At 41.5% G+C, this 11,664-nt stretch overlaps 1 protein-coding gene across 1 annotated transcript; it reads right to left on the bottom strand.

Moving 5' to 3' along the window:
- Positions 1 to 9,079: 9,079 nt before the first annotated feature.
- On the bottom strand, positions 9,080 to 10,983 carry LOC101877669 (potassium voltage-gated channel subfamily A member 1). The gene is made up of 2 exons (XM_034062998.1): positions 10,866 to 10,983; positions 9,080 to 10,609 (listed from the first exon to the last, which is right to left on the bottom strand). The coding sequence occupies exon 2, from the start codon at positions 10,553 to 10,555 to the stop codon at positions 9,080 to 9,082; it is 1,476 nt and encodes a 491-aa protein (XP_033918889.1). The 5' UTR covers positions 10,556 to 10,609; positions 10,866 to 10,983.
- Between the last annotated feature and the right edge of the window lie 681 nt (positions 10,984 to 11,664).

Genomic DNA, 11,664 nt, shown 5'->3' with positions numbered 1-11,664 from the left:
CCTGAAGGCAGCTGCTCCAGATGTTTTAGAGGAAGGATAAAACATTAATAGTGGGTAGCAGCTCACCTGTGAAAAAAGTGTTGAGTTCAGAAATAAGACTCATTTTGTGCTGTGGAGTATTAGGATTCTTATAAATTGAAACACAAATATCTGGTTTCTGCATAGCAAAGGAGTACATATTCTCACCTGAGATGCATATGTTTCCTTAAAGCTATTATTTTTTATACATTAATCAAACAGTACATGTAAGCTGAGTAACTTGCAAGACCAACTGTTAGTTAAATCAAATTCAGGTTACATTCATCAGTATTATATAGAGAAGATAACATGTTAATAGAGCACCTTGCTACTGAATGGGCTCTCTCCCTTTCTGTGTTCAAAGTCTGCTGAATTAGTCTCTGCTCCCCTTACAACCAGCATGCGAGTGCAGCTGAAAAAGAAAGAGGAGCCTATTCCACAGATCACCAGCATGTCTGTTATCTAAGTTACATCTTCAGAATGATTTTTTTTTCCTCAGTGTAGGTTGCTTCAGAGAAAACCTACAAGATAAAGAAGCGTCTTCGTGTAACCAAATGAAAGACTCAATACACAGATTTTTTTTGTAGCTGATGAAGCATAAAAGACAAGATAGGAGAATTTGCATTTTGGGGAAAAACCCCAAAAAGCAAACACCTATTTTCTTTCAAGATTAAGTAAGAAGTTAATTCAGAGATTCAACTAACCCAGCACACAATGTACTGGGGTTTAGTTTGGTTTGGGTTTTTTATTTTTGTTTGGTTAGTGGGTTGTTTTTTTAATGGAGTCATTTCAGAAGGCAAAGAATGCATCCTAGAACCTGGTGCTGAATGCACTTAGCTTTGTTTCAAATCCTCCGCTTCACAAAACTGTCCACATCACAGTAAGTATCTCAGTACAAGGTATATCAAGGGGTCCCATGACTACAGAGGCTGTGGGAAAGATGAAGAATCATAAAGTATGAAATGCTATCTTGTTAGCAGCATGGGCAAAGGAACCTAACATGTGCACTTTCCACACAGAGGAGATAGCACATATGGAAACAGGCAAGGTCTTTCTTCAAAAAAATGCATGGCTGTGAAACAAGAATCGGCATTCCCAGTCCTAAGAGAAAGGAGCTTTTTGAGCTCAATCCATGACAAATATGATGAGACAGACCACAAAGGACCTCAAGTGAATTCTCTGGAAACAGTATTTTACAAGATAAAGTGTGGTCAAGAAGTGAAGAAACTAGCAGAGGGATACAGAAATGGGTTATATGACAAGTGAATTGTAGATTCATGAAAACAGATTACACAGCAACACTACTATCTGACCCAAATAGTGCAACAGGAGCTTTACTAAGGACAAAAGAGAGAAGACTGATACTGTGGAGGTGATAAACAAGCACGCAATTTTTCCTTTTACACAGAAAAGAAGAAGGAAGCAGTGAGACTTTATACACATCTAGAGCAAACAAAACTCAATGACACTCTAAAGTCATAGCCATGAGTACCTTGTTGAATTACGAACACCACCACAGAGCAGCTAACAGACAAATGGCTTGGACTAGACCCATTTAAGACTGATACTGCAAATCTTTACTGTCAGCTCAACAAAACAATTTTTGTCACTTTATGAGATTCAATAAGATGGACTAAATATACTTGAAGTTATTGATGAACGACAATTTCATTGACAAAAACTATTCTTGACCAAGAAAGCAAACAAAAAAGTAAATCAACTCACATGACAAGCCATACAACATGCTCTGTCTCATATATTTTCACTTCATTTCACCGTATGTAATCTGCATTCTACAGCACACTGATCCCACTGTTACAAACTGCACCTCTCTACAGAGATACTTGGCAGTCTTTATAGATGGACTTCTAATACACAGAGGCAATACCTTGGGCATAAAATAAAATAAAATTAGCATTTATGTCAATGCCTTCGTTATATATAATACAATATTGAGTCACGACTATAGCAGACCAGTTTGCATGAAACACACCTTGGAAAGAAACAAACAATTTTCAAAAGAAGACAAGAGCAAGTCAATTTGACTTACTTATATTCAACCCAAGCCAAAAACCATGACCAGTTTGAAACCTGATTTCAAGTCTGCATTTATGTGATAATGTTCAGATTCAGGAACGTAGCTGTAAAATGTTAATTCATACCCACCAAACCTTTGGAGTACACAATCACTGGGTTTGGTGGCAGCAGAGTTTGGCCCCAGGACATTACCCACTCAAGGGTAGACCCAAAGCCGATGGAAGCCAAATCCTTATCCTTTAAAGGTTGAATTGATATTTACAAGCCTCTCAAAGCCCATAGCCACATTTCCCACTCACTACATAGCCATTTCTTATACCATATCAATAAGAAAACCATCAATGAACCAACCATCCGTTTTAGATAAAATTGGCCAGTAATGACAGCTGAGAAACCAGACTCCAGAGAATAACCAGACAGAATAATCCTGGGTAAGATCCTTAAAAATTATCTTTAATTGATGCCAAGTATGAACAGATGAACAAGTGTACAGAAGCAGGTAAAATTGCATAGATGAAAACTATGCATTTCAAATAGCTCAAGAAATCATAACATTAGATGTTCTAAAAAAGGTAAGTCAAATGATTTCAATACTGGAAGTAAAATAAGCTGTAATGACAATGAAGTACATATTTGACCCAAAGTGTAAGCCATTTGTAAATGGTGGAAATAGGTACAGCTGTGTCAACTTAACTGGTTTGTTGCCCTGATGGTGCACTTTCATATGGAGACTATTCTGGTTATATATTTCACATTGGTAATATTTGATCTTTAAAATCAGAGGTATATCTGAGAGGCCATATACAGTTCTATCAACAGCTGTTATTTATTCATTTCAAACCAACATACTGCAAAAACAATGGTTTACATGTAAAGGAAAGGAAAAAAGATTTCATCTTAGCAGGTTATAGGTAAGGGCTTGCTGAATTTAGTCATAAAAATATCATTTTTACTTTTGTACAAAAGTAAAATATACATTTGATCCCAATTACATTATAGAAATGTCACTGAAACAATAACATGGATCAAAGACTGATGCACCTAAAGGAACTGAATGCAACGTCTTCATTTTATTATAGAAACTAGAAATGGAAGATGATTTTTGTTTTATAACTTGTAGTGGCATTTGCTAGAGCATGTGAAGAGGTGAAATATACAGAATTACATAGATATTAACAGATACTTTGACACAAATTTCAATTAAGACCTCAGTTTCATTTAATTTCCCTTGAAAATATCAAAGCTATGCCTTGACAACATAAATTGTTGACCTCACTGGTGGCAAGTTCACTTGTACTGAGTGAAACAGTAGAACACCCTGAAGTTTCATTTTTGCAGATACAAATACTGACACCTTTAAGAATACTTGATAAGCATTTCAGGAAAAAAAATCAGTTCTCTACACCTTATTAAGTAAAGCTAGAACAACAGAAAACAGAAGAAGAAATTCAGCCTGAAATAAGTTCAACCAAAATAGAAATGTAGGTCCCTGGTTAAAGCATTTCAAAAACGGAGCCTATTTCAGACGTGCCATAGGCAGGTCTGGAACAAACTTGCCATGTTGTGCAATTGCAAGGACAGCTTTCCAGTTCCATCCAGCTTTGTGGCTATGAAGGGTAAATCACACTTTAGAGCTCATTCTGCATTCCTGAGAGTCTGAAATTAGTCTGATGAACAGTGGCATCAGGCTGCTGGAAGCCTACAGAGTCAGACCATTCCCGGAAAAACTGCAGTACTTCCCTCTTCATCATGTTAGGGGAATTTAATTAATGCAGAATGGCACCCCTCTAAAAAACAGTTATCCAGCTAGTATTGTAGAAGAATATATTCTCTCTGTAAGTTACTGTGTATGCAGAAGATCTTATTCTAAAATACAACTTTCTGCCTTTTCCTAATAAATTTCAGATGTTCTTGCCCTACTGTTTATTTTGGTTAATATGTGTGTAAATGAGAAACTACACTGTCCAAGTGAGAACTATGGAAAAGTGAAACTTGCCCTCAGTTCCTTTAAAAATTCTTTAAAATAAGTAGGTTTTTATGTTACACATGAGCTTCAGCTCTCTCATAATAGAAACAAACTTTCTGCACTTCTGCCTAACAAAAACAGTTGTCCCCCAGTAAAAAAAAATTGTCAACAAAAGTTGCCACTGCTCCAGTTACTGATTTGGACCGACGTAGCCTCCAAAGAATGATGCATAGCTGATATGCTAAGAAGGCTCTGATGCCTAAAATCTCTACTTGGGCAAAATGGCTGCTGAAAACAAGAGTATTTTGCTGGATTTTGTCCTGTCTCTAGTGCTCTGTACTGTCTTTCAAGTGTTTGTCCACATAGTCAACAGTACATCAGGTTAAACATGTGCACAGTTAGAGACCTTGTAAGTGGAAACTAATTTCTTTGCGCCATGATTATTGTCAGCTTCCCAGAAGGCAGCATGATTGATTTTCCTCACACCTACAAATGTGTAAACCATGAGCAAAGGAAGGAAATCACTAGAACTTTTACCATGTTAGTCCTCAGTAAGCCAGGCTGTGAATCTCAAGCACTCACATACTAAGTTTAGAGGCACATGACCAAGCTCTGCCCAGCCACCCCCTGTGAAGTAGGGTCAGTTCCATTACATTTAATGATTACTAAAGGCTTATCTGTCTGAACGAACTTGTGAGGCAGATGAGGTAAACTGCATTAAGCCCCATTGTGTTGAGAATTAAAGCAGCCTTAATTTAATTCATCTTACTTTCCTTCCAAAAAGAATGACTCTGAATCAGATTAAGGTTGCTTTTATTCTGCAACAGAATGTCCATGCTGGGCTTTAAAACAGTTTAACAAATCTACTTTAAATGCACACCTTTCATTAATTCACATTAGTTTTCCTGAAGTCCCCAGTGGAGGTAAGGCTTAATAGACTCCATGCATGAGGATCTGCATGGGTTTGGTGGGATGCTGTGAACTCACACCCTGGCTTACTGCACACCCTCTTCCCTGTGAAGACAAATAAATCCAGTTTGTTGTCTCTTCTGAAGCTACCGCACAAAGAATTTGAGCTCTTGGCATTCTGGCAGCAGCCTTACAGTTCAGTGATGGAAGAGGCTACAGAGCCTTTATTTCCACTCTCCCCCTTGCTCCTCTGCCTGTTCCCTAGTGCTCTGTAGCTAAGTATGGTAGGGCCAGATGGGGAATTCTGGCAGTAATACCAGCCTATGGGATTCCCACCCGCTGCCCCTCCATTTCATTCCTGCCTCTGCACTGCAGTGCACTGCTGCCTTGCTCATGCCAGATAAGTTCCCTCATCCCCTTCACTGTGTGGATGAGGAAAAAGCTGTATTGGGGCAACTGAAAAACAGAAGAGGCATAGAGCAGTGGCTGGTAAAGGAGGGTTAAGTAGTGACTCCTTATGCTGGAAAAGCTGCCTTGCCTCATCAAACTACAGCCCAGCTAAGACTGTCATATCCACTGGTTTCTCTGGCCAGCATAACAAGGAAGTACATTGCTTCTGGGAGGTCCCTACCAAATGAATGAAAGTCTGTTGACTCTTGCAGAGATGCACTAAGTTGGCCAACAGCTCATTTCCAGTCCTTGTCCCCTGACATAAACAACCCCATAGAGCTCATGTGTGGCAAAATGAAACATATGCCAAAATGGGGTGGAAAAAAAGTAAAATTAAGAAAAAAAGAAGAAAAAAGGAAAAAAGAAGAAAAAAGAAGAAAAAAGAAAAGGATGCTAACTGGTAAGAACAGATAGTTAAGTGCACCTTCAGGCCCACAAAGACACTTCAGCACTCCTGCATAAAGGGAGTAAAAGCTTTTGTTGTTATCTTCTTGTGTCAAACTTGTCGAAAAGACATGCTTATGCTACATGAGATTAATTCCTGAACTCCATATGTATTGAGATCCTTTGCAGTGAGCTATAAATGGACAAAGCAATGTTCAGGCTCCCCAAACCACCCCAAGTCCTAATGATCCATCCTGGTCTCCTGACAAAGAAGAATCGCTGCATGCAGCACTTTTTTCTTTACAGATGCAGAATGATGATCATTCTATTTATTAAACTAAGATGTGCATGCCCAACTGTGGCAGAAGTTGTTACCAAAATGAGGCCTTGTCTCCCAGATGCTAATTTCTGATCATCAGTCCCACAGCACTGAATAGATTATTGCTGTTTAGTTTAGCCAGTTGGTTGCTTTATAAGCTGAGTGCAGCATTCAAGTCTATTTTGACATGAGAAGTCACATCCTAGAACTCAAATTTGGGAGCATCAGGACCACCAGAATTAACGGGGAGAAGTGTACAATGGGCAAGGGTGTGAACAGGGGACAGGAAAGAAGCTTTACAACATCTACCTGGAGAATATAATGCCCTATTATATTTGATGCTTTGCATTTCTGGCAGGAGTTAAAAGCCCCCTCAGTTCTTGATTGCTTGCTCATGATTAAGATTCACAGAAGCCACACTAAGAAATAAAGTCAAGTCTTTCTGGAAACCTGGCAGGTCAAGCTTGTGCGTTACTGCAGAGTTAGGGTTGGTTTTTAAATTTAAGTGCTTTGATTTTATATATGTGTGTGTCTGCACATGTGTGTGACACACATGCATAACCACACATATATATTTATTTATACACATATATACACATACCAGAAAGATAAGGAAGAAAGGATCTGTACAATGTGGATGGAGAAGTGTTCAACAGTAGTTGGCCACATGCTAAGTGCAGAATGAAGATCCTCAACTTTTTCCATTTAAAAAATAAAGATTAGTGCCTACATTAGTTCAGATCAAAGGTTATCATCTTCCAGAGCCTAGCAGTCAAGGATGGCATATTGCAGAAGATACCTTCTCCTAGTGTGGATTCCTTCACCAGATGATGGTGGAAGTAAAGTAAGTTTAGGGACCAGAAAGAAGAATATAGTTTAAAGGAGCTGTGATGGGATTTAGGATCTGATGGACTGACAAAAGGGGATATAGGAGGCAAATATGGGAGGGCACTGGAAAGCCTCTCCCACCTACCTGCTGGGAAATCCAAGGGAAAGAAAAGCACAGCCCTGCAGTCTGGTTGCCTGACTGGGTGATGCCGCAGTTCATGCTGATCCTTAGTTCTTCCTGCATCCTGCAGCCTGTCCCCAGCTAGAACAGGCTGCCAAAAAGCCATCTCAGGGAAAGGAAGGGCAGATACAATGATGGCAGCGATGTCTCTATAAACAAACTTAGGGAACTCGAAGTCTTGCATAAACACAAGTATGAGTTATTTGGCAGAAGCAAATGCTGAGCCCTGCAGTATCAGACTGGCTGGGGAAGGAAGGTATCCTATGGGCGCTGATGGTCTCTGCCCACTTCTTCTGCATCCCTCTCACTCACACTTGCTCTTTCTTTCTCTATCCTGTCCTGTGCAGTGCCAGGAGGCAGCAGAGAACACTTCTGTCCTTATGCTGGTGCCTTTTAACCCTTTCCTTTGCTATCTCTGACCAGCTCAGTTCCTGGAGGCACTTTCAGCAACTTAGGGGATGTAAGATAAAGGCACTGCGCAACTACTTATATCAATCTGCTGAGTCTCTTCGGTGAGTTTTAGGGGAATACAAAAAAGTCTCTACTAATGACTGCAAAAGAAACCGGCTGCTGCAATTTGGATGCATATAATAAATAAGTTCAATTTACATTCTGAGAATGCACCAAAAAGCATGCATCTGCACCTTTCAACTATAAAGGATACTAGGTTTTAGGTGTTACTATAGATAACTTGACTTCTTAATTTTACATATAGCTTTCCCTTTAAGGGATGGGATATCTTCCTTTCCGACAACACCTGGACAAAAGCCAACACGTTTCCCTGAGCAATGCAGGAAAACAATCAAGTTTCTCTAATCAGTTCATTTAGGCCTTCAGTCTATCAAGCACTTTTTTTTTGTTGTTTTTTATTGTTATTGTTAGTTATTATTATTATTGAATTCATGCATTAATTAATTCAAGTTACATCTTAATCAAATAGGCCATAATGCTGAATATTTGAACATGCTTTGATCTCCAAAAGTTATTGTTCCCATTTGACTAACATATGCACTTAAATACAGTACTTTAAATTACTAGTCAACGATTTAATAAATTAAGGAGTGCACTTCTGGTGAATGCAAATCAAAAAGAAAAAGAAAACAAAGAAAAAAAGGAAAGAAAAAAGAGAGATAAAGGACCTATTTTTAGGAGATTCAGTTCAAACGAAAGCTTATCTGCTATTGTCTGAGGTAACGTTTCAAGCATGCTATTATAAAATAAATAGTATCAAATTCAAACATGCTTCTATTAAACTCCATTGTGCTATCTTGCAACAGAGGGGCTTAAAGTTTTGTATCCAGTTCTGGACAGGGAAAAGGAAAAGTATGTTTAAATCATCTGCATGTAAGAGAACTTAGCAGCATTGCAGATGTTTTGTCTTCAGTTTTGTTTGTTATTTTCCTTTTAGAATAGTTCTTCTATGGAGAGCAAAAGAGACCAGGCTTAAGTACATTTGTAATAAGGTAGACTGGAAGTATGTGATCTTTCACACAGGGGGCAGAAGGAAGATTTGCACTCCTTCATAAAAACCATGGCAAATGCTTGCTGCAGGGTTTTTGCTAATCTTTTTTCATTATCTGATGCACTTTCTTGCAACTGTGCAGTTTTGCAGAATATTTTCACTGGAATCCATGCATATGCTTTATAGCTCTAAAAACTGTCTTGCTTAGTTTAAGTTAACTGTATCAAACAAAAAATAAAAGGAGGTGGGAGAGGAAAATTTTAGGTCTAGCATCATACAGCTTAAAACTAAACTAGTTCAAATGGTTACCATTTACCAGGTGGAAAATGTTTTTTAAAAATAAACAAAATCTTATCTTTCATGGATCCTGGAAGCTTCTTTATCGCTGAGCAAAAATTCGCAATGCAACAATGCATTTACGAGGTAAATAAAGCATTCAAAGACTATCAGTAAAGCATCTACAAAGTGTGACTGTGTCACTAAAGTCTTCAAGCTGTGAATGGGGATTTGGTTGGGGTTTTTTGTTTACACATCAGTCAGCAGCTTGCTTTTGTTAACGCAGTTTTGGTTGGCTACAGTGCAGTTGCCAGTTCTGAGATTAGCCTCTCTAAAATTGTCTATGCTATTATTCATATCCTCTTCGATTTCCATGTACTCAGATTTGCTGATTGTGGAGGAGCTGCGGCGACTGAGATCACTGTCAGATGCTAAATTAGGGGAGCTAACATGAAGTAACTGAGCCTGTTCTTCCCCTTCTGTTTCTCGGTGGTAGAAGTAGTTGAAGTTGGACACGATGACAGGTACGGGCAGGGCAATTGTCAGCACACCAGCGATGGCACACAAGGAGCCTACGATTTTGCCTCCAATTGTCACAGGGTACATGTCACCATATCCCACAGTGGTCATGGATACCACCGCCCACCAGAAAGCATCAGGGATGCTGGAGAAATGAGACTCAGGTTCTTCAGCCTCAGCAAAATATACCGCACTAGAGAACAAAATCACCCCAATGAAGAGGAAGAAGATCAGCAAACCTAGCTCTCTCATACTTGCTTTGAGGGTTTGTCCCAAAATCTGGAGACCCTTAGAGTGCCGGGAGAGTTTGAGGATTCGAAAGACTCTTACCAGTCTGATGACTCTCAGGATGGCCAAGGAGGTGGCCTGCTCTCCTTTCTGAGTCCCCTCCTGCTCGGCCATCTCAGTGCCCAGGGTGATGAAGTAAGGGATGATGGCCACAATGTCAATGAAGTTCATGATATTCTTGAAGAATTCAGTTTTGCTGGGGCAAGAAAAGAAGCGCACCACCAGCTCAAAGGAGAACCAGATGATGCACAGGGTCTCCACAACAAAGAAGGGATCTGTGAAGATATTGGATTTGTAGACCTGGGTAGTGTTGTCAGTGCGATGCACTGTGTATTCCTTGTCTTCTTTTAGCTCAGGTAATGTCTCTAGGCAGAAGATCACGATGGAGATGAGGATCACCATGACAGAGACTATTGCAATGACCCTTGCCGGCCCAGAGCTCTCTGGGTATTCAAAGAGGAGCCATACTTGACGCTGATACTCCCCCTCCGGCAAGGGTCTCTCCTCATCTTTGATGAACCCTTCATCTTCCCTGAATTTCTCCATGGCCTCCTCACCCAACTCATAAAATTTGATCTCCTCAGAGAACATGTCCAAGGGCACATTGACCGGCCGGCGGAGCCGCCCCCCAGACTGATAGTAGTAGAGGATGGCATCAAAGCTGGGCCGATTCCGGTCAAAGAAGTACTCATTGCGCAAGGGGTCAAAGTACCGCATGCGCTTCTTGGGGTTGCCCAGCAGAGTGTTGGGGAACTGGGCTAAGGTCTTCAGCTGCGTCTCAAAGCGTAGTCCGGCAATGTTTATCACTACACGCTCACAACACTCATGGTCATCGTGGGCAGCGGGCTGGTAGCTATCCTGGGGGTGGCCAGGTAGCGCAGAAGTCTCATCCATGTTCTCTCCAGCCATCACGGTCATGGTGGCACACAGGAAAGGGGACCCAGGGGCAGGGGAGAAGGGAGGGAGGAGGGACTAGAGAGTGGGGAGGAGGATGGAGGAGAGCAGAGAGCCTCCCAGGACAGTTCAGGGGAGGGGTTGGGGGGAAGGCTCAGAGTCTGCAGGGAGGGATGATGAGTTGGGATGGAGAGCTTGAAGAAGGGATGGATGAGAAACCTAAAAGATGGAAATAGCCAAAAAGGGAAAGGAGAGGTGGGATGAAGGGAGAGGCATCAGGGATGATGGGAGGGTGAAGAAAGAGGGAAGAAGTACCTTTAGGGGGGAAGAGGGCGGGTAAGGTGAAGGGTCCTGTACCCCAAGCCGGGAGGCTGAAGGTCTATGGAGTGCACCCCCAGGCTGAGGTCCCCTCCCCAGCCGTCTCCTTTTGCCTTTAACTCGATCCGTCCACTTTTCTCGCTGACTGGACCATCTCTGCAGCTGCTGTCACGAAGTTACCACACACACACACACACACACATACACATACACATACACACAAATAAATAAATAAGTAAATAAATAAATAAATAAATCACGGGGCTGCTGGGAGGTAAGTCCTTGCAATGCCAACTCAGCAAATTTCCATCTCCTGCCCCCCACACTGCCCCAGTCCTCTCCTCTTATGTGCTGGAAAGGGAGTGATCGAAACACCCTGCTTTTGAAGGCATAAAGCTCACTTGCAGGATGGAGGCTGACAGGGAGGAGAGAAACATAATAAACCAGCCCCCAAACCCCACCACACACACACGCTCAGGATTGGCTTTCACACCAGCAAGAACATCCTGCTCTGCCCACTACGGCAGCACATGCGGAACCCCTACGCGTTCCCACACATCCCCAGACATGCACCGGGGCCTCCAAGGCAGGAAGGGGCCGGTGTGGACCCTGCGGTGCCCTAAGCACATCAGGAGGGCTTCTTAGGCAACTTCAATGGGGTCAACTCCTGCGATAAGTCTCCTGACCGCCACACTCCCCACTTCACAGACAGTGGAGACTTAGCTGAGCACTGACAACTTCATCACACCAATCGGGGGAACAAGGGGAGGGGGAGCAAAGCGTCTCCTCTCTTGCTTTACAGCAGCTAAACACAA

This window comes from Melopsittacus undulatus, chromosome 5 (genome assembly GCF_012275295.1).
Source record: "Melopsittacus undulatus isolate bMelUnd1 chromosome 5, bMelUnd1.mat.Z, whole genome shotgun sequence".
NCBI classification, from domain to species: Eukaryota; Metazoa; Chordata; class Aves; order Psittaciformes; family Psittaculidae; genus Melopsittacus; species Melopsittacus undulatus.
The sequence above is the reverse complement of the archived record's forward strand: the minus strand, read 5'-3'. Positions and strand labels throughout refer to the sequence as shown.